Consider the following 25,700-nt stretch of genomic DNA (forward strand, 5'->3'; position numbering starts at 1 on the left):
CAGTTGCCGTTTATGCGTATAACGAGGAGCATGCACGCTGGAGGGCCGAGCTCATCATTCCCTGGCCCGAGGTAGACGATACTGCCTTGATTGTAGGACGACACATATTTTCAGACATGAGCAGAAGTTGGAAGTCAGAATATCAATTGAACGTTGCCAAGTAGAACAGCCGAAAAATGTTAGGCATCAAAGCTAAAAATGTCTATGTACTCGATCGGTCAAAGGAGCGTTTCTCTTCTTACAGTACAGATGCTTCAACGGAACTTCCCACCTCAACAAGTCTTTTCCTACTCAAGCACATTTTTTTCATTCCTTCCCTGCTTTCCCAGCCGGAACTCAGCGGACTTTCCACACCTAGCCTGTGGAATAACTGGACAGACTCTAAATTCCGCAGTGGGGTGACGTAGATGCCGAATTCAGGCATCTTTCTTGCACGGGCCGGACACCACCGGTAACTGGACACCGCGTTTTGATCTCCCAGACGCCAGCCTTGCAAATAAGCTGTGATTTGCGATGATTAGCCAAGCCACTAAGATCGATTGATGAAGAAGCTCTTGTAGAGAGAGCCCGGAGGGATCGAGTCGGAGAAAAAGGCAACTCACAACGTCCAGATCATCACAACTGCATGTCAATTTTCCATTCGGGAACTGCTTGCAGCCCGTGCCTTGGACGTGGCCGGTACCATCGTCGCAGGTCGTCCTGGGTTCTAGTGCTTCTGCTGCAAGTGGGGCAGGACTGGCTAGGGTGATGCCTGAGGTGGCCAGGACGGTCAGGAGAGAAAGGATGTATGAGGCCTTCATTGTTGTGGCTGTAGAGGACTTGGAGGAGTGCTGTTTCTATTTGGGTTCGACTTGAAGTATTGGGTATTGGGAATGATTGTTTGGAAGGATGGAGGCTGATGGAGAAAGCATGGAACAGGTGGAAAGCAGGGGATATTTATATCCTGCGTCGGTAAAGCTTGTAGTTGACAATGTCGCTTCAGAGATTCAATTTGAGATGATCTTGCGAGAAAGGTTGTGGTGTCTGCCATATTGAGAGCGAGGTCGCAAGATTTGAAGATGGAAACAATCAGAACTGTGCCGACCTTAGTGAAGAGCGCAAACACGCTCGTTTCACGCTTTTACGTAGCTCCAGCTAGCTCACGTCCTACCAGCACGCACAAACTTCAGGTCGGAACAGATTTGAGCAGGCCTGATAGGTTTTGGTTCGCGTTGTCTAGCATAGATTGGTGAAGAAAAACCTTCGTAAGCGGAAAGTCATATAATTGCGGACAAGAATCTAGAAAGGGTTGGTGTTTTGAGGTTTGGCGGTCCGCAGTGTGGGAGCCGCTGCTAGAATTAATTACCTTACGTATCAATACCGTGCGGCTGGTGCGGAGAGGAGACGTTGAGCTGAACAGTTCGAATCGTCAGGAGTGTTTGATTATTGATAGGCCGGAAAGCAGTGTGCCACAGCCCGTACGTACGACTACGGTGGCAAGCATTGGAGACGCTCGCATATAGCATCTTGCGAAGTGATGACAGGAGGGTGTCCTTCGCAAGATCGGCTTGCATATGATTAGTGCTGCTCCATGGAGGGAAGGGAACTTTATGCTCAGGGGCAGGACTGTGGGCCTCTCTACTGTACGTCGAGGTGACTTCGCCTTTCTAGAGCAAGACTCAATAATGAAAGGCCGCCAAATCTGGCGTAAGGTATCGTTCGCGGGAATTTTGACGCCCGCAGTGCTTGCTTGACACGGTCGGAACGAAACAAAGAACTAGTTCTAGCCTCTAGACTCTGTTGTGGCGGAGCAGTCTGGCTTATTAGAATTACCTTATTACGCTCTGTGATTCCTCGCAAGTCGCCACGGTAGTAGTCTCGCAGACAAGAAGCGCTCCATTGACGGCTGAATTGGCCTGCCGTATGGCCTCGCAAGAGTTTATATCTCTCTCACCTCCCCCTTCAAGCCATTGCAGTCCTTCTGTTCCCTCTAGAATATTGCCAACACTCATCAGGACCTTCCCGCGAGGTGGTGGTGGGCGTTTCCCCATTATTAGCGAGGTACCGAGCTCTCAGACCACTGCCAGACGCTTGGTACCACAGTATTCCTTGAGTGGATACGCGAGCTGTACAGAACGTGTTGGGAGATCCAGCTTTCATTCGTGAAACGCTTCGATATTCCACCGTACAGACGCTATGCGCGGCAAAAGGGGACGTATGTGAACCCCTTAGTTATAGCTCGACGCTTTCCTCGAGTCTGGTTTTTCTTGCAAGCAAAGGCAGCTGTTGACTGTTCCCATCGGACTACCGCCGACCCACCTTACGTATCAATCCACAAGAGTCAATTATTTCACGCGATGGTTGACCTTCTGATCCTTTGCTTCCTAGAGTAGTCGTCGTAGGGGCCTCTTTCTGCGAGCTGCTCGGAACATACACGTCTGGATTCGAAAGTCGACTACACAATAGTGCGATTCGTGTTTTAATGGATCGAAGGAATCATTGAAGGGCATTTATTTATATCTCATTCGGTCTAACCTGATATGTACTAGCTCCACAACACCATCCTCAAGAGCCACCTCCTCACTGGTGAGACAGTATTCCACTGTAACACCAACCTTAACACATAGAGGCCATGGTGTACAAAAAGGGCACAATCGTACTTTTTGGGCAGTATGTTGCACCCATTGCATCTTTCCTATACACATTGCCATGGTCATTCGCAGAAGAATTGCTGTGCTTTTCCTAGCCGCTCTTCTTGCTCTCCTCCTCCTCAATTGGTTCCATCCGAGATCAAAGACTTCAGAGTCTCCCACTGGCTTTGAGATTGAGCTCATAACTTTTTGGGGCAACTTCTCTGTTGCTTTGAAAGATGCGGCCCCTCCAGTTCCTCTGCCCAACAAGCATGTTGAGGCGATGATCAATCCATACGATGGCCGCAACCGGGCAATGTTCAACCATCGACAGGATCTCATAGATTTATCAGATGAGCATGTCCAGCTCTTGCGTGCCTCACATACCCAGTACGTCGAAATAGCGCGGGAATTGGCCCCGAAGCTGCCGTATCAGCAGGGCTCAAAAGGCATTGCGGTCACAGCGTCAGGGGAATGGGTACCCGAACTCGTCGTATCTCTCAAAATCTTGAGGAATTCAGGCTCTACTCTCCCTGTCGAAGTTTTCATAGAATTCCCTGAAGTCTACGAGCCCTCGATCTGCTCAATCGTACTTCCCTCTCTCAACGCCCGTTGCATCCTCTTCAGCTCCATCCTAAACTCTACGCACTCGAACTTCACAGTCTCCAAATACCAACTCAAACCCTTCGCCCTCCTCTTCTCCACCTTTGACTCTGTTCTCCTCCTCGATGCTGACAACCTCGCCGTACAGCCCCCGGAGGACCTTATGACCGCCGCTCCCTTCAACACAACGGGCCTCATAATCTGGCCCGACTACTGGGCCAACACCGCCTCTCCCCTCTTCTTCTCCATTGCCTCAATCCCCACAATTTCATCAGCCGGCGACCGCGCATCCACCGACTCCGGCCAAGTCCTCCTCTCGAAATCCAAACACGCGCTCACCCTTCTCCTGATAGCCTACTACAATGTCTACGGGCCCTCGCATTACTATCCACTCCTATCCCAAGGTGCCGTAGGCCAAGGCGACAAAGAAACATATCTTGCCGCCGCCATGGCGCTGAATGCGCCCTTCTACGACGTGAAAACCCCAATTTTACAACTAGGGTTTCATCCCAAGGGCCCCGGAGTAGCAAAGATGCAACACAACGCGCCTACGATTGGAGGTAAGCATGCTAGCGCCTCTACGCAACACGATCCCCGGGGGAGTTTGAGGGCAAGGATATGATGAGACATGCGTTCATACATGCGCAGACTTATAAATTAAATGCCGGCAGAGTGGCAGAGAAGTGGCGGGAGGAGATCAATGGAAGAATGTTTGGGACGAAGGAGGAACTGGAGGCGACGTTCTTCGGGAGGGATGTCGAGAAAGAGGCTTGGGATGCGGTACGGTGGACAGGATGTGAGCTGGAGAAGAACTTTCATGATTGGGAGGATAGAGTGGACGTCTGTAAGAATATTACGGATATATATGATGCGTTGTTTGGGTCCCAGGAGATTCCATAGCCCCTTATTTTGGCTAAAAACCCCCTCGATCTAGCGAGGAATCTAAATGTACAAAATGACCGAAGCAATGTCAGCTTTGCTTTTAGCTCGAGATTTCCTGACCAGGAGTGGATATCATTTTTATTTTTACATAATGGAGTGGAATACTTGTACAGGTGAATACTGACGATAAGTGGCGCTGATTTGTTCTAAGAGCCGCTCCTACGCCTCACGTCCATGGTTTGACCTTCACTTTGACCCCACCATCAATGGTAGCAACAATTCCTATCTTCTCTCTCCAAGGTCTCTTCTCCACAGCCTCAATAGTCTTAAACTCCCGCACGATTTTGACGGTCAGGTAGCTTACCTCCATCAGAGCGAACTGCTGGCCAAGACAGACTCTTGGTCCCCCATGGAAGGGGAGATACTCCCATGAGACTCGAAGCCCTTTCTTTTCTCCTCCTCCTCCTTCTCCCTCTTCGCCACCTTTAATATCCAGCCACCTCTCCGGCTTAAATTCGTCAGCATCATCGCCGTATAAGTCTTTTCGTCGCTGCATGGTGTAGACACTCCAAGCCACGAGCGTGCCTTTTGCCACAAAGACCGGAGCCTTTTCATCGGGACCTCCTCCGAGTGGTAGGATTGTATCCGTGGCAGCCTGACGATTGTTCTCCGGTACGTTCGGGTACAAACGCTCCGATTCGTTTATGACAGCTCGCAGATATTGCAGCGATTTAATTTGGGAGAAGCTGGGTGTAAGGGGGATGTCAGAGTCCGATATTTCTTGTTGCAATTTCGCTAGTATGTCGGGGCGCTGCGAGAGCACAAAAGAGATGTTGCTTATGAGTGAATCTGTCGTATCTCGACCGGCTAGTAGGATATTCAACAGCTCAGATCTGAGCCTTTCTCGCGACACTTCTTGAGAATAATCCGTCGACTTCACGAGTTCTGAGAGCAATGTGTACCGCTGGGGCTTTGAGTCGAGCGATGCACTTGACTTCTTCTGCTCTGCCACTGCCGTCTCGATGATTTCGTCAACAAAATTGTGCATGATTTTGACGTGCTTTTTCGTAGTCCAGTCGGGCAAGAACAGACCAAGGACACCGAAGCGCGAATTTTGCCCGTTGATACCTTGCACAAGATAAGCGAAGGCTTCGTAGAACTTCTCTGCGCCACTTTTAGTAGTGCTACCGTTTTTGAGTCGTTCTGGATCTAGGGATCCTGTGCTATGGCCAAAAAGGAATTCTGTCACAATATCTAGGCCTGCAGAGCCGAGCAATGGCTGCAAATCTACTTCTTCCCCATTTCTCGGTATCGCTTTGATGAGATTATCAGCATGCTTATCGAAGAGTTCCGCATCGTCAAACTGGGCTCGGGCGAATTGGGGCTTGAGCAAACCCCGCGAGTGCTCCCAAGCTTGTCCGTCCGACGTAAAAATCCCTTCTCCGATTATGGGAATCAGCGCTTTCTTCCTGTTATCATCGATTTTGAAATCCTTGAATTTCTACATAGATTTGGAGTTAGCTCCACCTGGGGAAAAGTTACAGTCTTGAGGCCAATATTTCATCCACCTTTTGGTTCGTAACCATTGATGTCTTGTTCGCAGGGGCTTTGAGCTCAGACTCACGGTAGCTAGGATGCATTTCACATTCTCTGGCTCTGTTGTAGTTATGACTCTATACTGCGACATAATGGAAATCGTGTTTGCTTGTAATTTCTTGAAGGCTTTTTGGTTCTCCTCTAAAAGGCAATGATTGCTGTGCTTCTTTAGTCAAGTCAAGTCCCAAGCGTCAAGTTGATACTCACGCAAGATCCTTCAAGACTTTCCGTAGAAGATCCAGGCCAAAGACAGGGTCCTTCACCTTCATCGCCTTGGGAGGAGCACAACCCCATGCTTTGGCGAGCTTCTTGTAATGACGGCGCCGATTGAAGAAACGGAAAGATTTGTAAGAGATGAAGCAAATTGCTAGAAGTAGCGTAGGTTTGAGCAAGGAAAGGACCAGAGACGAAGCGCTGATATTCCCCGACATGGTGAAAGAGAGAGCTCAGATAGCCATGAAGCAATGAAAGGGCGCAGGTACTTGAAACTTAATTGGACACAGACAATGCGATGCAACAGACGAACGTTGAGGGGACTGATACGGGAGTAAAATGATGGGCGAAGGAAGCAATCCATATATAGTTCTAAAGATGCTGCCTAGACCTTCTTACCTGCCCTGAGGTGAGGATGCGGCCGGGAAAGGTAGCTTCGCGCGACAGTGACTCATTGGCGCGTGCCATCGGTCTGACCGTAACACGAAGAGTAGGCTCCGGAACCCAGCACGTCAGTTTGATGATTGAATTGCCTTGGACAATATTAATGATAGTCTCCAGACCAAGCGGGCAGGCGCGAGGACGATGTGGTGGTGGTGAAGTGACTGCAAATGACTCTTTATCCTGCCAATCGTTCCCTTCATTCATTGGGACTTGGCGCTTACGTGACCTCCACAGGCAGGGACAGCAAGGGGTCGAAGTTACATCGGCCTGTACAAAACGCATCCGGGCTGAGGCAGGGCAGTCTTAGGTTGCGATGCTGATAGCTTCCGATCCATCCGATACATGGAGGAGGTAGCAGGTGTATTCGATACTAAAGATAGAAGCTGTGGGCCTACTAGGTCTTCCATCATGGAGAAGCCGTAACCAATACGCTCAGGGAACCCTGTCCAACTCAAACCCTTTCTTTATAAAAACTCCAATGCCCATTTGTATCGACGTCAAATATAATTACCACATTTGTTACAGACCAGAATCTGTTTCCGTGCCCCTTCAATGCGTGCCTTGAAGTCAGTCCCCCCACATCTGGTACACGCAACTTCTGCACCCTCGCCGCTACTCCCTTCAGCTTCCGAATTCTCTTCACTGCTCAACCTGGATGCATTTGTAATCTCGCGGCCAACGGGTGCTCCAAGGTGGCTTGCATCATGCCCAGGGCTGGCTACGCTGCCAGTGCTACTACCAGCCGTGCTAGAGTAGTCATATTTTGATGGGTCAAGGTGAGAAGCGTTTGCGGCTTGGTCTTTGTACGTCTGTTGATTCCAGAACATGTAGCTTTGGTCTCCTTGAAGCATGAGTGGATCCATTGCTCCATCCTTATTTGGGATAGCTGCATAGGGCTTCCTTTTCTGTCCGGACGCAGGAAAGCCCTTGAGTTCTGGCGGAGACGGCTGTAGTGGACTGGCCTGGGGTGAGCCATTGGGCAAAGCTGGAGTCGTCTGGCTCGGATGGCGTGAAGTAGAGTGAAGAGATACTTGACCGACGGACTTTCGAGGCGATATTGACCGGGTTTGGGCGCTGGCGGTGCTATTGTGTCGAAAGCTATCAAAGCTGCTTGTCGTATTGTTGATGGACTGTCTCCATGACAGTATCCGGTCTGACGGATGATTTAATTGGAGAGAATTGCGCGAGCCGGAGCGAGTGCTGCCCTTTGTTGCTACAGAATTCGTCCTACCCAACATTTTCCTAGACAATGCCGAATCATTATTGCGCATTCTGTTTTTGTACGCGCAATCTTGACGGAAAACTTTAATGACGCCCCGAAAATCTGCGGTGACGATAATGTTGCCATTGGGATGGGAAGTTCTTGAGAGATACGAAGGCGATTCCTCGGGCTTGATAGCTTTAGTGAAGTCAGCAGTCGCCGGCGTTGGGGGCATAGTAAGACTGGGTTGTGGAGCTTCTTCTGATGGCGGACTCAAGGAGACATGCGACTGTGATCGGCTGATGAGAGTCACAGGTGGTGGGTTGCAAAGGTCGTAAAGAGGATCACCCGATGCACTTAAGACCTGTCGGGTACAGATAGGGGCCATGATAGCAGCCGTGACGATGGCCTGGTGAGCCTCGAACATCTCTACTGCTCGTTTATCTTTCTCGCTTTCTGCAGGGCTCGTAGGCCAAATGTATGCTCTCCGGTCCTCACTTCCACAGATAATATACTTTGCATCGTCACTAAACGTTGCATGGATCTGACTACAAGAATTTTCGTTGCCTTTGAGCTTGAGCTCGAGGCTTTTGTCTCTCAAATTGTAGACACGGACTCGAGAGTCATTACTTGTAATCAAAAGCTTGACCTCTCCATTGAGGTCGTCCGGTGGATAAGTAATGGCCTGAATGCCTGTAATTTTGCTGCCTTTTGCATTTTTCCCGTGAGCCGATCTAACTGCCATTTGCGTAGAGTACTTGAGCCCCTCCGTTTCATAGAATAAACACTGTCCATTCAAGCAGCCAGCAATAGCCGTTTTACCGTCTGGGGAGAAGGCCACAGCGGTGATGAGATTGGGCAACGTGTTCCAGTAGGCAACATTTTTATCGGGAATACTCCACAGTCGCAATTTGGAGTCAAGGGACCCAGCAAGAAAGAATCTGTCATCCCGCGGATGGAATTGTATACTGGTAACAAAATCTTGATGTCTAAAGCAACACAGACACTCTTGCCGACTAACGTGCCACAAGCGGACGGTCTTATCCATGGAAGACGAAAGTAGAAAAGAATTTTTGCTCCAGCTGAGATCGAGAATGCTTGCGGTATGCCCAGAATATTCTTGTACAGTTCGTTTTTGAAAGACGGGGGCGTTGAGATGGACCCGTTGGCTATCATTGGTGGCATTGTTCTCTTCGCTCTCATGTAGCTGTCGCTCTTCCCTACTCGAAAGCACGGCCCAGACCCTCACAACGTAGTCTTTGCCACCGGCAGCAAGGTATTTCCCATCTTTTGAGAATTCCATAGCCCAAATAGCGTCGCCATCTTTTCTTGCGTCCAAACCAGGTGCCGCACTCTTGACAGACCTGCCCCCACTTTGTGCAATTTCCACCCCAGTTCTCCCTCTTAATTCTTGCGCAAGAAAGACTCGATTGAAATTCCGCTCCTTCTTGCCATGCGAGCGGACTTTGACGTATTTCGGAGGGGACGGGAATTGGGGGACATATCCTATCGGCTGAGAGAAGACCGCTGCATCCATTCCTTCCGCCCTTTTGTCGCCTGCTTCCGACTCCTTCTCATTATTTTCGGAAGAGTCAACATCTTTCTTCTTGGGGGCGACCAATCGACTAAAGAAAGACCTGTTCCTAATGATTAGAAGAATTGTCAGCCTGGCGCTAAATTCTTGGGCTCAACTGATGTCAGAACTGCGGCTGAGCGCTATAATCTTAATAAGCATACCTCTTGTCTTTTGCGGTGCCACTATCGGGCTCTACAGACGTACGACTGGATGCTACCGCAGGGACAGTCTCTGTGGAACTGCTTTTTGCTTCTTCGGAAATGCGGGGCGATAGCATTCTTGATGGTTGTGAGACAGGTGTGCTCGTTCTCTGCAAAATAGTCTGTTTGCGAGTTTGGGTTTCGTGGTAAGCCGGTAAAGTCTGGCTAGGCGATCCGTTCTAGGAAAGTATTGTGCGAAAGAAAAGTAGGAACCCTACCTGCGAGATTGGATCTATCTGGCTGTCTCTTCTCCCACCTTCACTGACCGAATTCTTCGTACTCCCTTGTGTGCTCGCAAAGGTAGGAAGCAGCTTGCTCGCATACGGGTTCCCCGTAGAAACAGGTCGCACTGCCTGACGGTCAGAAGAGGGCGAAACGGCGTGTCCTAGCTTCATATCAGGCTGTGCAAGGAGTGCTTACCCCCGGTTTCACCCAGTTCTGGGGACTTCGGACGCCCTAGTATTCCACCTCCATTAGTTGAGAGCGACGTCCGTTTAGGAAGATCAGCTTGCGGAGCGCCATCGCTATGATTATTTTGAGTGACCCGGATCGCAGGTATCACATCAGCCATCCAGACTCGGGCAGCGGCCACGTAGGGCGGGCTACTCACGGGGCCCAAGGCGCAGGACTGTCATTTATTTTGGGCCATGTTTGGCGTAATCGGTATCTGCGATCCACTCATAATGGCGGTTGGGAATCAGATGGGCCAATTCAAGCTGCATGAGCATGCAAGTTTGGCGGACGCAACCCGAAGCTTGCCGGTCGGCGTCATTGTTCCCCCGTTGTTCCGGCTGACATCTCAGATAGGGCTTGGCATGTCAGCTTTGGGCACGCGGGACAGAGCTGCAGCCTGCAGGTGGAGCGGGGTAGCCGTTTGTGCAAGCCTTTCGAGACCCTGCATAAAGTTTTATTAAGGTATAAGACGAACGAACCATCACATTTATGAACGGAGCGCTGACCTTCAGAACCGCAATTCCAACTTCGAAGTGACCTGGCCCTTTCCACTTGCAATTAGGGCGATGCCCAATAATAATGAGATCAGCCTCGACGATGGCGGACACGTTGATTCACCCCTTTTCCGGAAATCGGTCTTGATGATTCAAAACGCTGCACTATCGGTTTCGCATCCCATCTCTCGATCTCCTCTACGGGAAGAATCATTCAAGGGCTGGCTATTCTATAAATATTCGATGCGTTGAGGTCAAGAGCCTCCATAGGACTGCTTTCAAAGGCGGACGAATGAGCTCTATTACCGACGAGATGATCTACGCCTTAGAGCGGTTCGACTTGAGACGATGCACTATCGCTCCTGGTCTTCGCGTTCAAAGGTTGATTCTCTCCTAGCGCTACAGCCCGGCCGGCCTTACGCACCTCATATGTTATTGCTGATGCAATGATCGACGCGCTCAGACCCAAAGCCTTCTCTCGTTTCGCTTTGCCTGTCAAAAAGAGGAGACTTGACAGGTTGATTACAATCCTGACTAGATCGGTGGAAGTATTTTCCCATGAATTGGCTTCTCCGCTCAGTTGCATTATTACACATTCTGTGTCACCTTCTGCCTCCCGCTGATTGAGGCGAGGTCCGTCACGGTCCCTTACGTCGAATACCAACATTTCAACTCGTCTTTAATCCAGCCTTCAGGTGATAATTCGATCGCTTACAACCTGGTGTTGGGCTTGCCGTCTGCGAAGGCATCAATAATCGAGATGCATCAGGGAGGGTCGCTTGACCAACTAATCGTCTAATGAGACGCAAGCTACCCAGATGCACCAGTGAGCATTGCCTTACTCCCTTCTCCCCAATGCTCTAGTGGCGGCGTAAAGGTAAATAACCTAAATTCTCCGCAGCTCCCACTGTGCTGGGAATCCGGGGAACGGGCTTGGACGGGGAACATTGCCATCCCCTCGATTGGTCTAGACTGTAAATTCATACATGGCCTGCTTCTGGCCGCGTTATACTATTTGTCAAGCCAACTGCTTACCTTCACTTCGTTTTCCTCTACATCCTGACCCATGCTTTCTTTCTCTTCTTTGTCAAACGTAGATATTACATTCAACTATCATGACCATGTGCGATGCAACAGAAGGAAAGTGAAGTCGTGACGATCTGCAAACGACGAGCCTGTCCTCTAGAGGAGCCTGCAAACCTCACCAACACCTTTGTCGGGAAGGGTGTCAAACAAAGCGAATGGATTGATGTAAAACTCCAATTTGACTCGAGCTCTCCAAGGTTACGTGCTCAGAGCTTTGCCCGTGGGGTGAAAAGGCGAAGAGACTGCGGAAGCTCGAACCATGATGGAGGTGACAGCTTTCCCAGAAAGAAGCGGAGACTTCGGCTGGAACTTATAACGTCTCATTTAAGCGATCTGTTTGCGACACCCCCAACGTTTGTCCCAGCTCGAAGAACCTGTCGGACTGGGCTCTGGGCACGAGCACGGATAGGTGGTAGGGACCTGCTTAGACGAGCTGCGATCTTCAATTCGATTGCGACGAAGCGAAGGACCAGTGGAATGCGAGGGGTAGACCATCGTCGACTTACGCAACGGGCAGCATGGATAGAGTAAGTCGATCACAATGTTGATAGACCGCAGACGACGAGTGGCTGATGTTTGAAGGTCTTGCACACCAGGGTTCAGCAGACCATCGAGAAGTCCATCACCTCGCAGCAAGAAACCACCAGACTGCGAATCTATCATCGATGACGCGGGCGAGGACTATGTCGCTTTCGATGCCTATGCAGCTTCGACCGATGGCTCTGGAGATGAGGACGAAGGAGCCGACGATGTTTATTCTGACTTTAATCTACTACGTGACGACCTTTATGACGACGTCGAATTGGCCGAGGAAGACTATGCGTTTGATGGCTTCGGGCAAACGTTGACATGCGAGAAGGGTGAGAAAGCCATGAGCCTGGTCTTGGAATCGGAAGACACAAGTAAAGAAGTCTCGGTCGCTCCTAAGGCCTTCGTGTCGTTCATCAGAAGAGGCGTGTGATCAAGCAAGGAGTCACTGGCGTTGGTATAGACCCCGTACTGGGGAGTCATTGCGGGCAATTCATCAAACTTCATTAAGTCAGTTGCTCAACTTACGAGCACGATCCGATGCAATGTCACATATTGCTCTGAGCGCATCAGATCTTTCGGCATTGATGTCAAAACGGTCAACGCGTCGTTGCATGTCTTCCAATAGAGCACCGCGTTGTCGACCATCCACAAACGTGACGTAGCGAAGGCCAGGAAAGTTATGTTCATAGATTGCGTTCATCTGTGTCAGCTTCTCACTCTCTCTACTGTCAGAGGATTGCAGCTGGCTCTGTTCTCCCTGGCTTTGCGAACTTTGCACACTCGTCGCACCTAGACGAGGATGGCTAACGAGCACCTCGTCAAGCTGCGTAGTCTTTCCAGACTCAAAGAGATCATTAAGGAGGCGCCCCACAAACGCTATCAACTCATCATAATTGGAAAACTTGTACCGTCCAAGTGATGGCAAACAAAGTTCATGTAGAAGGGGAGATGGCTCGAAGAGTGAGTCCAAAATGGCCGCTTGCTCCGGTGACGAAAGGGTGAGAATATCGTCGATAGGTGGGAGTTTGTATTTGACCGCCATTGCCTTTCGAACAACGTAGATCACTTCGTTCACTTTGATCCCTTTGCGGACTGTACAGAAAGGGGGGCACGTTGGAGGCGTGGTTGGCAAAAGTGAGGGGCATTGCATGCGGGTCGCGGTTCATACAGACAGGGGCTTTTTCCCGAAGAGTTTTTGGCGATCCTTTGGCGACCTCCTATCTATTTTGGCCTGATTCGAAGCTTTGATGATGTTTGACGAGGGGATACGGAAGGCATTGTATTGCTTCCCTCTCAATGCCAGACCCAGAAACATGTTTCCCTCATTGCGCCATATTTTCAAACTTGCGATGCGGTAGATCTCGCCTATCTGGGCCTATCCGTTTGACATTAGCTATCCCACCTGATTCTGCAGGAGACTGCGGCGGGAGGCCAGAATTGTAGGAGTCGTGGATGCAGACTCAATATGTCCCTGAATGGCCTCGACTCGCCGGACATCAATCAGACCTATCTCGCGGCGTTGAACGAGGGTGGATGCTGGTACGTCTCTCCCTCGGTCTACTTACCAATGAGTGCTGATCATCAATTCGGATAGGTTCTTTCTCAGGTACAGCTCCCGTGATGAGGTACAGCTTTACGAGAAAGGTCCTGGGGGGGTGAAAGAGGCGCAAGGGGCTGTCAAGCGCTACGAGGAAGACTCTCCGCTATATGGATTTATCCTCTACCGCAGGAGGAAGGTACTACTCAAATATGTACCGGAAGGAACGTCAAGGCTTCTCCAAGGTATTACCACTCGACTGTTGCGGGAAATGTGGAAGTTAACCAAGATGGTGATTAGCACGAGTATCTGTACATTTCCAAGCAGTAGAAGACAAGTTCACCCCTCACGATGCTGTTTACGCTTTCGCCTCGGCGGGAGAATTGGAAGATACAGCACTCTCTTCGGAGATTGCCTTACACACTGCTGCGTCAATCAGGTCCATCACGGAGTCGCATCTGTCTGGTATCACGGAAGATGATGGGGACACTAGGTCAGAAGCCACCCAGAAACCGAAATCGGTGGCGGACCAAAGTGGAAACATTGGATCGTCACGGACCGCTGATGATGATGCACAAACGCGTCACGAAAAAGCGACTGAAATTATTAAAGCCATGCGAAAACAGGATTCTTCACCATCATCAGAAACAAAGCGCTCTCGGGCTCCAAGCGATCCCAACAAGGCACTGCCTAACGCCCCAAATCATTTCTCACGCGATCAATCAAAGCCTCAATCTGTTTACAATTTCGATCCACGGCCCAGCATATCCAGTGTTGATGGCAGAATGTCATCGCAATCAGCACGACCAAGTACAAGGGATCTCGCCAACGCTTACGAATACAAAGGAAAGATCAGATTCGGCCCCCGACCATCTGTGGAATCAGTCAGTCGGCCTTCTACCGCTGGTGCCAGCGGCTCATTCAGACCTGTCGCAGCGCTACCAGTGGGCCTTCGAATGCCCCTCCGTAATGCTGCACCTCTGCGGCCGAATTTACAGCAACAGAATACCCCTTTTGCAACTACGCCTTCGCCCCGAATACCGCTCCCCACCCTACCATCTGTGGCACCAAGGTCTTTGGGATCGAACCTTAACGGAGTTTCAATACAGAAAAAGCCATCAGAAATGGCAGCCGCCATGACGCCGGAGAAGAAAAGGCTGATGAAAGCGCTCGAATTACGCAACAAACAATTGGCTGCGCGAAGAGATGCATCAAGTCATCAAGGACACCCAGCGCCGGCTTCAAAGGAGGCAAAGCTAGCGGAAGAACAGAGAATAAACCTGCCAGCAGAGACCTTAAAGAACGAGCAAATCGATCCAAGTTTACAATCGTCATTTGTTATCGAAGATGATCAGGAGACCGTGACCCAACGTTCGCAAACCGTAGAGGGGTCCCTGCGTGACCAACAAGATTCACCTGTTTCAGGCCCTGAGCTATCAGAAGGACATTCAACTCAAGCCTCGTCAATAATAGAAGAAGACACTCCATCGCCGAAAAAGTCACACACTAGTGAGGAGACGATAGTAGATGAGAAGTCAGAAAGAGGCAGTGCAGGGCAGACACCTAATGATATGTCCATGGCCCCAGAAAAGGTCTGTGATATCTTACCAGCTTCTCGACAGCAATCTACTGGGTTTCAAGGTCCAGAGTCGGTTATGTCGCCCGTGCAAGATAACCACGAGCCAATCCCAGTTGAATACCAACAAGATTCCGATCACAGCGTTGGGATCACTAGAAAACATGCGCCGATTTCGCTGGCCAAAGTCAAGGAAGTTGATGACACGGAACCGTCGTTGAGGCAAGACTACAGCTCGAAAGAGATCAATGACTCTGATAGTGATCATTCTAACTCCGAAAATTTGGCGCTGGCGACCTCAACCTCAAGTTCAAGACGTGCCGTGGGAGAAGCCGGTGCAAAGCTCTCGCCCGGAGGTCAAAACCAGATAGGCGCCTCATCACCAGTCATGGCGAAGGACCCAGGAGTACGCAGCACCTCAGAGTCTCATGACCTCGTTCCAGAGGGCCAAGCTATTGCAAAACGAAGCGATTCAGACAGTCAACCCAGTCGGTCATTTCCTAGCTCTGACGCTCAAAACGAGCATGAAACTCTGGTGAGTAATGCACTTAATGCATCTTGGTTCAATGAAGCAGATACCGAGCTAGGTCTCGGTGAGCCCGAAGAGATCGACGTTTCGAGAGCAGATAAAGCTGAAAGCAACCAACCATCTCAAGAACTCTTTGCTACCGGTGTAGACAGAGGCTTCATTGATTTCGGGAAGGCTGAGGAGTCTAATCAACCAGTTCCTGGTCCCACGCAGAGTCTACACCAAGTTTCGGCATCGAAGGCGACTAAATTCGGCATAGAAAAGCAGTCAGAGGAGACAAATGCGTCATCAACCAAAATTTTCACCAATGATTCTGCGGCAGAGGCGGACAAACTCTCAAACACTAGCGAATCTACTTCGATAACACAGGCAAAGCGACGCGGAGCTAGCCCACTCAAGCGTACCTCAACTCCAGATCAGTCCGACGAGCACTTTCTATCTGACGATTCTTTCATGGAGGAGCTCAAGACTGCGTCTGTGCAAGAGGCGAAGCCAATCTCGGTCTCCAAGTCTCCCATCAAACCAGTCTTCGCTAGGCATAGTAGCGAGACAAAGGCGTTAGAGAAGCCCAAGGCCTTCCGCAGCATCTCTAGCCCAATGCAGATTCAAGTTCAACCAGGCCGAAGCCCTTCCCCACCCCCTTTGCCAACATTGGCGTCCCCGCGTTCATTTTCAGCCTCAAATCCTCCGCTGCTATCGACTCATTCAAAAGGTGCCGTTCCTCCAAAGAAGTATGGTGTCTCCACGAGCATATCAGCTCGCATAAAAGCTCTGGAACAAATGTCATCACGACCAACCAGCCCGACTTTGCTTACGACACCACAGACTACGTTCATTAGTCTTAGTGACCGAAAGTCATCGCTTCAGAGTTCTCCACAAACCCCTGATATCACTGCTTTTAGTGCCAATTCAAGCCGTCCAAGCACGACGCCTCAATCACCATCAACTTCACCCCAACTCGCATCGTTCAGTACGATGGGTGCTTCAGTCAAAGGGCGTTCAGATTCAATATCAGTAACAGCGACAATTGTCCGGGATGTCACCGACAGACTCGCAGACAACTACCCAAATTCACTTGACTCTCGGCACTTGGATCTACATCGAAGTCCTCTCCTCGTTGAGCACTCACCCATGAGCCCACCATCTTTCCATCCACTTCAGCCACCTCGACCGCAATACGCACGACAAGCATCCGCACGCTCGGGGTCCTCCTCCAATAGCGAGCAAAGGAAGGACATGTCACCAAAAGTTTCACGACGAGAATCCTTTGCCAGCTGGCGTTCTGGGTCTAGTCGCAACGGTAGTGATGTAGATCTCCCCAGATCAGCTAGCGACAAGTCGCTCGGCGCCCCAGTCGACGGCTTCAGAGAGGAGAAGAGAGACTCCAAGGGCAAGCGACTACTAAAGCGAATGTCAAACATCTCTTCGGTATCTAAACGCAGCCTGGCGTCCGCACTGAACTCCAGTCCAAAGGAAGCTGCAATCATTGAGCATCGAGAATCCATTGACCAGCCTTCGTCTTCTACGGTCGATCTGGGGGACATAAATGTACAATTTCCAGATACGCTTCTGTGGAAACGGCGGCACATGGTTCTCAATGAGCAGGGAGTTTTGTCATTGCATCCTTCGACATTGGAAAGGAACCCGAAAATCATCATGAAGAGCTTCTCACTTGCAGAGTTTCGCCCTCCGTACATACCAGATCAGGATAGGCAAGAGCTACCAAACAGTAAGTCAACTCTTCTTTGAAACAATATCTTAGGTCCAGTAATGCTGACTGATCTGAAGGCATCATATTCGACTTCAAGAACGGTAGTACCCTGCAATGTGCTTGTGACACTCGAAAGGGCCAGATAGAGGCTTATAATTGTACGCTTGCGAAGATTAGACGAACCCCTCATTATCTTCTTCTCCTCTCCTCTCTGGGCAGCTAATGTCAAGCTAACTTGACTCTAGCTTTACGACAAGCACATTCAATACATGTTTCGTGATACCCAACGGCTTTAGATACGATTCTGCAATTTACACGTACCCGAAAAGCGGCACATTACAATAGCGCGGCGTTGACGTCCTGGCTTGGAGGCAGGCAAAGCGGGTGCCTCCTCACGTCGGTGGACAGTATATGATTTGGCTCGCAGGCACGGAAGAAAGAAGTCAGGCAATCGGACTTGAGAAAGGTCTTAGCTTGGACAGCAGTGGATTTAGTGGGCGAAGATGGCCAGGAGGGTAGGATTGGCTAGGTACATTAATGCAACGCTTGAGTAGGAATCTGAAAACGAGACATCTCAAACACGTATCAAAAGCATCTGCTTACATCGCTGCATAATCAAAGGTATCTTTGCTAGACTATTTTACTTCCCTCTACAATTCTATCCAGAGGACGTATGTTTCAGGATCATGAGATCCGCAAGCTGTTGGAGACACCGAGGTGCCAGCCGGACCATTCCACACCTTCTCCCAATTCAGGTCAGTCATTACTCGAGGATTTGGCATGGGATGCAACGGTGAGCCGCTTGCTTGCATGTACGTGTTACCTATGCATTTGCATCAGAACGGAAGTCCCCCATTCAGCCCATCGTCGTACTTGTGATCCCTAGGGCTCCGCGCGTTTGTTCCTGCACCGGTTGCCTCCCATCAGCAAACGTCGTCTGTTCGAATTTGACGTTGAAATGCCCCGGTGGGGTTGATTCGGCCAACTCCAGGACCCCGAAGCGTCTCTTTGAGGCTTACAGATGAACATGCTCATCTCACGAATCATTTCATATCTTGATAGAATCTACAGGCTCATGGAGGTTTCAACCCGACATGTTCGTCAGGAACCCAGAATATGACCTCTCGGTCCGCGGTAACGCACATATTGTACCTCGGATTCCACTCCACAAGCGCAGCTTTCGATTTGCAGGGCAGTCCACACAGTGGCTTCAACTGCTTCGTCTCGATCTCCACCTGGCCATGGGTATCCCACACGATGGCATCATGATTGCCACCAGAGCCGCCAATCACATAGCGTCCGTCGGAGCTAAAGCATACGTCCCCTTGACCTCGGTGCTCACTCCGCATCTCTGGTGTGGCTCGGAGATGTGTAGGTGCTTGAGACCTGACGCAATGAGCACGAAGAGTACCCTCAAAAGCATCGAGGAGTAGATGACCAGCTGAGCTGTTGGTGCCCAGTAAAAGCGATTTGCCGTCATTTGAGAACTCCAATCTCGTCCAATCAAGCTTCCCAGAGTTGACAGTCTGCTGTGGCAGATAACTGCGTACGTCGAATGTCGCAAAGGGAGGTTTGTCGTAGTTTCTAAGGTCATAGAGGAGGACTGTATGTGTGACATTGGAGGCTATAGCAACCACGGATGCGGAAGGGTCGTAGGCGGCTAGGTGGGGCTTTAACAGGTTGAGACGGCCTTGAGGAGATGGAGACTTGAAGTCCCATAGACGCACAGTGTCGTCGAGTGAGCAAGAAAGGAAGGTATCCGAACCGGGACAAACAGCGAGACAGGTTACTGGAGCGGTATGACCTCGAAAGTAACGAAGAAATTGGTTGTCATGTGTAGATAGATAGCGAATCTCGTCGTTGACCTTAGTGCTCGCATATATAATGGATGAAGGGTGGTGAGTAAAGCGGGCAAGGTGGGCACCAAACTTCTGTGACTGTACTTTCTTTACGTGTTTTCCTTCTTTAGCGTTGTAGATTTGTAGAGAATCATCGTCACAGGCGGCCAGAACGAATTCACCTGAGTCATCGAAGTCAAGCGATGTCACTAACGTATCTGACGCGTCCATTTTAAAGCACTATAGAGAATCAGTCAAGAAACACAGCAGCATGAAAAATCGAAGACACTACCTTGCTAGATCGAAACAAGCCAATAACATCCGAGGTTCTCTGGGTGGTTGAGCTCTGTTGGGGAGCTCCCGGTGGCGGAGGCGGTACAGCAATTGGGCCTGCCATCGTCGTGTGGCCCGTATTATGTATCGTACCGCAGCCTACTTCTCTTTGCTCTCTTTGAAGAAGCCCGTCTCCGGATATAGCGGAGATATCATGAAAGGGGCTGCTTAGTCAACTTGCTGCCCACTATTGGTTGAAACCTACATTTATTGTGTAGGAAATGCAGCATGATGATACAATAGAACTCTCTAATTTATAGTTGACTTCGCTATCCCTCCTACATGTCACATAAGGTAGAAGTTCTTGTACGATATTGAGATGAATGATCCCGCCAACTGCTTTATCAGATTCAGTCCTAAATATGCATGTTGGTCGACATTTCTATTGCTGAAGCCTGTAGCTGAACCTTTTCATCATCATCATCGCTTTATTGTTCTTCTTCTTCTAACATCAATCGCTCGAACTTCGACTTCTACTTAGAATGCCTTGGTGTAGTTCGTGTCGGTCAAGTTCGTAGGTCCGCTGATGAGGTAAGGCTTATACTTCGGTAGGTTTTCGAGTACCTGCTCAGGCAAGTTCAAGGTGTCCTTCACGACTTGCTTTGGTGTAAGTCCAAGCCACTGCGCAACCGAAATATCGGTAAAATGGGGCGCTTTGAGGACCTCCAGCAAGACAACGTCTTCACTACCGGTATTCTCAATGTAATGGCTAAAAGTCATAGGAATGTATCCCACATCCCCAGGACCGTAATCGAATGTCTTTGAGCTCGATGGTGCCTGGTAGACTGTGATGCGTGCGGTACCCGTCAAAAAGAAGTTCCACTCATCGCTTTGTGGGTGCCAATGTAGTTCACGCATGGCACCTGGGCGAATCGTAACGAGGGCCGCACTGATATCGGCTGCAGCTGGGAAGGTGGTCGGGTCAAATATTTTCACCAATCCAGCGCCAGGAATAATCAGAGGCTCTTGTTGGGAGAAATGATAGGTATACTGAGTGTCCGGCTGATTGACAGGACCCGCAGGACCAGTAATGTTCTGTTCTGAAATGTTCAAAGGAGCTGCTTCACCAGGAAAAATATAACTATGCGAGGGACCTCATTAGAGATGAAGTTTAGATGCGTGACATTTGGACCTCTTACAGCTGGTCCTTTGGAATGTTGTCCAGCAGAGAGATATCTGCTTGCAAATTCTTCGCCATGACTGATCTAGGATTGCGTAGAAACATCTCAGTCACTAAAGAGGTGTCTTCCTCGGAAAAGAACCCCTGCTTAAATCAGTTTTGCTTTTGGTGAATACGGCAGGATGATTGTCCTACATTGTCAAAAATGAGCAAGAACTCGCAACCATTCTCCAACGCCTGAATGGAGTGCGGTACTCCTGGCGGGAAGTACCAGACGTCGCCTGCGTTGATGTCATCGATATACGACTGCCCTGCCTCGTTGACGAGGGCGACACGCGCACTCCCATTGAACATATACGCCCATTCTCCGGCTTGGTGCCAATGTAGCTCACGATAAGCATTTGGGGAAAGACGCATATCTACACCAGCCATTTCGCTTGCAGCTGGAAGCACATCTGCATTTTGTTGCCGAGCCCATCCTGCACCGCTCAATCCGAGACGATTGTGAGACAGGCCCAATGGCCACTGCGCATTGGCGACGCCACCGGTGTCCGTGCCTGGGGAGGCAAATACATCGCTGTTCAGGCGGTCATAGCGGCTTGTATCTACAGCTTGTTAAACGAGGCAAGACAACTCATGGGATGGGTATACCAGGTCCAGGATCTGTGGCTCCGCTCCGGCCATTCGAACCACGAATGGGCTGAGGTTTATCGACAGAGTTGAATTCTAGCTCGAGACCCTGGGTTGGATCCTCAAGCTGATCTGGCACAAGCTGAAAGTTTTGCACTATTGCTGAGCCTTGGACCGGATTCCCATCATCACCAAGCAAGGCTTCAGTCCCATAGAGACTACCCGATGCTTTCGGAGATGGCGTTGCGACGGCAGTTGGTAAGTCTAAAACGACAGCATCCGAGGCTCCTTGAGGGTAAACGTTTTGCTCTTGGCGCCTTTGATGGGCGATAGGAGTCGCAAGGATACAATAAAACAGGTGAAACAGGGTACAAGCAACGAATCTCGAGTGCATAATGGACAGTAGTGCTATCAGACCTTTCTAGACCCGGTATTACGAAATATCTTGAACTCGAACGATCGTCAATATCAACTATTTGGGCGGGCACAAACGCCAGACTTTATATCTGTACAAATGCGGATCCACATTCATTCAGATCGACATGATCAGTGGAATTTTGGGAGAACCAAAAGTTGTGAACGCGCGTCCCATTCTGACCGCCTGCACGATGCATCATTATTATCATCACTGTGCTACAATCATAGGAACTGAATGCCTGGTCTCATTGCACAGCGGCATCGCAAGCCTTGCTTCATCAGCCCATGTGGAAAATGAGCAATCATTAGTGATCACTAAAAAGTGACCTGGCGGTCTGAGTCCGGTAGGACCGGCATGTTCAGACGTCTCACCACCAGCTTGCGGCCTTTAGTCTTGAAACTTGACGCACAAGTAGCTAACGATGCCCATGTAGTCAGTTTGATCGATGGGCAGCCTAGCTCTGCAAATTAAATGCTCGGGTTGAACATTTAAACTGGTGGATAACATATCAAAGTGAATTGTAGTCCAGCACAAGCCTTGATGTACTAACGGTCGACCGTACCAAATTGACATCTGGCACTCCCGTCGCTAAGCTCTATCGGGAAGCTTAGTCATCTTCTCATCTTTTGGGGAGACCTAACTCGGCTCTCTTTACAATCTCAAGCCATCTCATCTCAAGCTTACGCCTACAAGCTCCCTGTGACTTCAAGGTCCACACTCGTCGCCTAAGGTCTGCGACCATCTTCACTTGAGCTCACATCTTCACAAGGGCGACCATGCGCGACACCATGGGGGCATTCCGGTAGGATTGCTGACAGGCCTACTCCCAGACGTAAGCTCGTGCGCAATCATGGCTACTACTCCTGGGTAAGCCATGCAACGCTTTTTTGAGGTCAAGGATTGATTATCAGGTCCTCAGAGCATTCATTGCAGGAGGAATAGCAGCTTGCGGTGCCGTCACAGTCACACATCCTTTCGAAACAGTCAAGATTCGGTGAGCATGGATCTTTGGCGCCATATGCCTCAGGCTAATGTATCATCTGGTGAAGGCTTCAATTACAGGGGGAATTGCAGTCTAAGAAAGATGCGCCAAGACTTTACCGAGGCGTTCTCCATGGCGTGAGTGTGATATTCAAAAATGAGGGACCGCAAGGGCTTTTTCGAGGTATCGGCTGCGCAGTACGTATTCACGTCTTCATAAAGGTTCGTTGCTCAGTGAGAAGATAGTATATCTATCAAATGATTCTCAATGGCTGTCGTCTCGGATTCTATGAGCCGCTACGTACTCGCGTCACCTCGATCATCTTCAAAGATCCCAACATGCAATCTCTGGGTGTCAATATCTTTGCTGGCGCTACATCAGGTATCCTCGGCGCAGCAGCTGGCTCGCCGTTCTTCCTGATCAAAACACGCTTGCAGTCATATTCACCGTTCCTACCCGTCGGAACTCAACACGGGTACAAAAATGCAATTGATGGTATGAAAAAGATTTGGTACAGCGAGGGCATTGTCGGACTCTATCGAGGCGTTGGTCCTGCAATGATCCGGACAGGTTTCGGCAGCAGCGTGCAACTGCCAACATATTTCTTCGCAAAAAGGAGGCTCGTGAAGCATCTGGGCATCAAGGAAGGGCCTGGACTGCACCTTGCGAGCAGTGCTTGTAGCGGTTTTGTGGTCTGCTGCGTTATGCATCCGCCAGGTGAGCTGAGCAGTCCTTCTACTAGAATGTATACACTGATATTCTGTTGTAGATACAGTAATGTCGAGAATGTACAATCAAACCGGAAATCTTTACAGTGGCTTGTTCGACTGCTTATTCAAGACGATCAGGACCGAAGGAGTCCTAGCAATCTACAAAGGCTTCTTTGCGCATCTGGCGCGCATTCTACCTCATACCATACTCACTTTGAGCTTAGCTGAGCAGACTAATAAGCTGGTGAGGCGGTTGGAGAACCGAGTGTTGCCAGCGAAAGCAGCGGAAAAGTTGTAGACCAATTATTATTCTTGAGCCGCATAGCGATATGGGTGAATCTTGTACGGAGTAGAATCTTTGCATTCCAAATTTACTTTAGGAGTATCAAACGACCTATTCTACAGTGGAGAGTACTGTTTTCAAGCTCTCCAATATCCTTGCATTGGCCTCAGTCTACATCCTATCGACCTGTGATTGATCAAGTGTAACACTTCAACCTTACAAAAAACGGCTGCCCGATTTCGGCGCGAACATCGAGCTACGGTGGAACACGCAGTGCATAGCGCTCAAACTCTAGTGCCTACCGTTTCTTCCCGCTCTTGCATCATTAGGTGCATTAGCGCCTTCGCGCCTTTTAGTGGAAAACAAAGCACGCGTTTTCTCTCTGACTCCGCACTCACAAACAAGAATCGAAAGTGCCACCTCATACCATTCTTCATCGCTTCTTCTTGAATTACTACCGTCAAACTATCATGGCAACACAAATAACGCCTTCAAAGCAGGTATAAGGCTGTTGCCACCCCACTGTATGTCTTGACCAATACTGACAAGACATCGCAAGGCCGCGGCCAGCCTAGATACCCTGAACATGGGTGACTCGCCTGCGAAGAAGCTCGATTTCCAGCAAGTCGACAAGGAGAATCTACCGTTAAACGCGCAAGCTCCCATTACTCAAGATGTCGACCTCAAGAAGCCCGCCATCGAGGTTCTGAAAGAGGACTTGAAGCCGAACGTCGCACCCACGATCAAGCCACATGAAGCCGATGAGCCACTTCTGCAAGAGAATCCTCATCGTTTCGTCCTTTTCCCCATCAAGTACCATGAGGTTAGACCACGACATGACCGCGCCTCGCGTCTTACATTTCGTACGCATCCACGCTGACTTACTGTCTTGTGATAGATATGGCAAATGTACAAGAAAGCCGAGGCATCCTTCTGGACAGCAGAAGAGATCGACTTGTCTAAAGATCTCCATGATTGGAACAACAGACTCAATGATGATGAGCGGTACTTTGTTTCGCATGTCCTTGCCTTTTTTGCCGCCTCAGACGGCATTGTGAACGAGAACTTAGTGGAGCGATTCAGCGGCGAGGTACAGATACCGGAAGCGCGATGCTTCTACGGTTTCCAGATCATGATGGAGAACATCCACTCGGAAACATACTCTTTACTTATTGATACATACATCAAGGAGCAGAAGCAGCGAACGCATCTTTTTGATGCCATTGATACAAGTAAGTTTGACAATGACTGAACATGTTGCACGCGCTCGAACTGACACGTTACATCAGTTCCATGCATCCGCAAGAAGGCTGACTGGGCCTTGAGGTGGATATCAGATAAGAAATCCACCTTCGCTCAACGATTGATTGCTTTCGCTGCTGTGGAGGGCATCTTCTTCTCCGGCTCATTTGCCGCGGTCTTCTGGCTCAAGAAGCGCGGTCTCATGCCCGGCCTCACATTCTCAAATGAGCTCATCTCACGCGACGAAGGCATGCATACCGATTTTGCCTGTCTACTTTTTTCCCATCTTAGAAATAGACCTAGCCCAAAACAGGTACAGGATGTGATTGTGGAAGCTGTCGAGATTGAGCAAGAATTCTTGACCGAAGCTTTGCCATGCGGCCTGCTTGGCATGAACGCAACACTTATGAAGCAATACATCGAGTTTGTAGCGGATCGACTGCTCGTTGCGCTTGGCAATCAGAAATACTACAAGGTCTCTAATCCATTCGACTTCATGGAGTCAATCTCACTTGCTGGCAAGACGAATTTCTTTGAGAAGCGAGTCGGCGATTATCAAAAAGCTGGTGTGATGGCTAGCACGAACAAGAAAGAGGAGAATACAGAGGCGCCGAAGACAACGAATGGCAGCAACTTGAACTTCGATGAGGACTTTTGATCGTATACACATAGTGACACGCCAGTACATAGGATTGTGACTTGCGTCTTGGGAGGCTTTCTGATGTCAGTGATGTCGTTTGGGTCGTTCAACTTTGGATTGAAGGATCTGCTAAATAAGACAGTATAAATGGAAGACTGGATAGCAACGTGTAGAATAATGCAAGTCAGTCTCGAGAGAACATTAGACCATATTGCCAGCCATATGTGCACATGAAGTAACGGAAGGCTGCTTCTTGCGTAGCC

General features: G+C 49.7%; 10 protein-coding genes across 10 annotated transcripts; 5 read left to right on the forward strand and 5 right to left on the reverse strand.

Moving 5' to 3' along the window:
• Positions 1-2,688: 2,688 nt before the first annotated feature.
• Positions 2,689-3,834, forward strand: KY384_004933 (uncharacterized protein; the record flags this gene model as incomplete). The annotated part of the gene is made up of 1 exon (XM_044813436.1): positions 2,689-3,834. The coding sequence occupies one exon, from the start codon at positions 2,689-2,691 to the stop codon at positions 3,832-3,834; it is 1,146 nt and encodes a 381-aa protein (XP_044669714.1).
• A 486-nt stretch (positions 3,835-4,320) lies between these two features.
• On the reverse strand, positions 4,321-6,121 carry KY384_004934 (uncharacterized protein; the record flags this gene model as incomplete). Its single annotated transcript, XM_044813437.1, has 3 exons — positions 4,321-5,595; positions 5,719-5,848; positions 5,898-6,121. The coding sequence occupies 3 exons, from the start codon at positions 6,119-6,121 to the stop codon at positions 4,321-4,323; spliced, it is 1,629 nt and encodes a 542-aa protein (XP_044669715.1).
• A 723-nt stretch (positions 6,122-6,844) lies between these two features.
• KY384_004935 (uncharacterized protein) lies at positions 6,845-9,401 on the reverse strand (the record flags this gene model as incomplete). The annotated part of the gene is made up of 2 exons (XM_044813438.1): positions 6,845-9,185; positions 9,286-9,401. The coding sequence occupies 2 exons, from the start codon at positions 9,399-9,401 to the stop codon at positions 6,845-6,847; spliced, it is 2,457 nt and encodes an 818-aa protein (XP_044669716.1).
• Positions 9,402-11,399: 1,998 nt separating this feature from the next.
• KY384_004936 (uncharacterized protein) lies at positions 11,400-12,318 on the forward strand (the record flags this gene model as incomplete). The annotated part of the gene is made up of 2 exons (XM_044813439.1): positions 11,400-11,884; positions 11,991-12,318. 2 exons carry the CDS (start codon positions 11,400-11,402, stop codon positions 12,316-12,318), a joined length of 813 nt encoding a protein of 270 aa, XP_044669717.1.
• Positions 12,319-12,396: 78 nt separating this feature from the next.
• On the reverse strand, positions 12,397-12,930 carry KY384_004937 (uncharacterized protein; the record flags this gene model as incomplete). Its single annotated transcript, XM_044813440.1, has 1 exon — positions 12,397-12,930. One exon carries the CDS (start codon positions 12,928-12,930, stop codon positions 12,397-12,399), a length of 534 nt encoding a protein of 177 aa, XP_044669718.1.
• A 423-nt stretch (positions 12,931-13,353) lies between these two features.
• On the forward strand, positions 13,354-17,521 carry KY384_004938 (uncharacterized protein; the record flags this gene model as incomplete). Its single annotated transcript, XM_044813441.1, has 5 exons — positions 13,354-13,427; positions 13,495-13,670; positions 13,726-17,259; positions 17,319-17,399; positions 17,487-17,521. 5 exons carry the CDS (start codon positions 13,354-13,356, stop codon positions 17,519-17,521), a joined length of 3,900 nt encoding a protein of 1,299 aa, XP_044669719.1.
• Positions 17,522-18,314: 793 nt separating this feature from the next.
• Positions 18,315-19,476, reverse strand: KY384_004939 (uncharacterized protein; the record flags this gene model as incomplete). Its single annotated transcript, XM_044813442.1, has 2 exons — positions 18,315-19,319; positions 19,372-19,476. 2 exons carry the CDS (start codon positions 19,474-19,476, stop codon positions 18,315-18,317), a joined length of 1,110 nt encoding a protein of 369 aa, XP_044669720.1.
• A 413-nt stretch (positions 19,477-19,889) lies between these two features.
• On the reverse strand, positions 19,890-21,556 carry KY384_004940 (uncharacterized protein; the record flags this gene model as incomplete). The annotated part of the gene is made up of 4 exons (XM_044813443.1): positions 19,890-20,493; positions 20,552-20,676; positions 20,728-21,137; positions 21,184-21,556. 4 exons carry the CDS (start codon positions 21,554-21,556, stop codon positions 19,890-19,892), a joined length of 1,512 nt encoding a protein of 503 aa, XP_044669721.1.
• An 874-nt stretch (positions 21,557-22,430) lies between these two features.
• KY384_004941 (uncharacterized protein) lies at positions 22,431-23,570 on the forward strand (the record flags this gene model as incomplete). Its single annotated transcript, XM_044813444.1, has 5 exons — positions 22,431-22,447; positions 22,500-22,574; positions 22,630-22,759; positions 22,808-23,279; positions 23,332-23,570. 5 exons carry the CDS (start codon positions 22,431-22,433, stop codon positions 23,568-23,570), a joined length of 933 nt encoding a protein of 310 aa, XP_044669722.1.
• A 455-nt stretch (positions 23,571-24,025) lies between these two features.
• RNR2 (Ribonucleotide-diphosphate reductase (RNR), small subunit) lies at positions 24,026-25,455 on the forward strand (the record flags this gene model as incomplete). The annotated part of the gene is made up of 4 exons (XM_044813445.1): positions 24,026-24,055; positions 24,115-24,378; positions 24,454-24,787; positions 24,845-25,455. The coding sequence occupies 4 exons, from the start codon at positions 24,026-24,028 to the stop codon at positions 25,453-25,455; spliced, it is 1,239 nt and encodes a 412-aa protein (XP_044669723.1).
• Positions 25,456-25,700: the final 245 nt, after the last annotated feature.

The sequence above is a fragment of the Bacidia gigantensis genome (genome assembly GCF_019456465.1).
Source record: "Bacidia gigantensis strain McMullin 20006 chromosome Unknown contig_244, whole genome shotgun sequence".
NCBI lineage: Eukaryota > Fungi > Ascomycota > Lecanoromycetes > Lecanorales > Ramalinaceae > Bacidia > Bacidia gigantensis.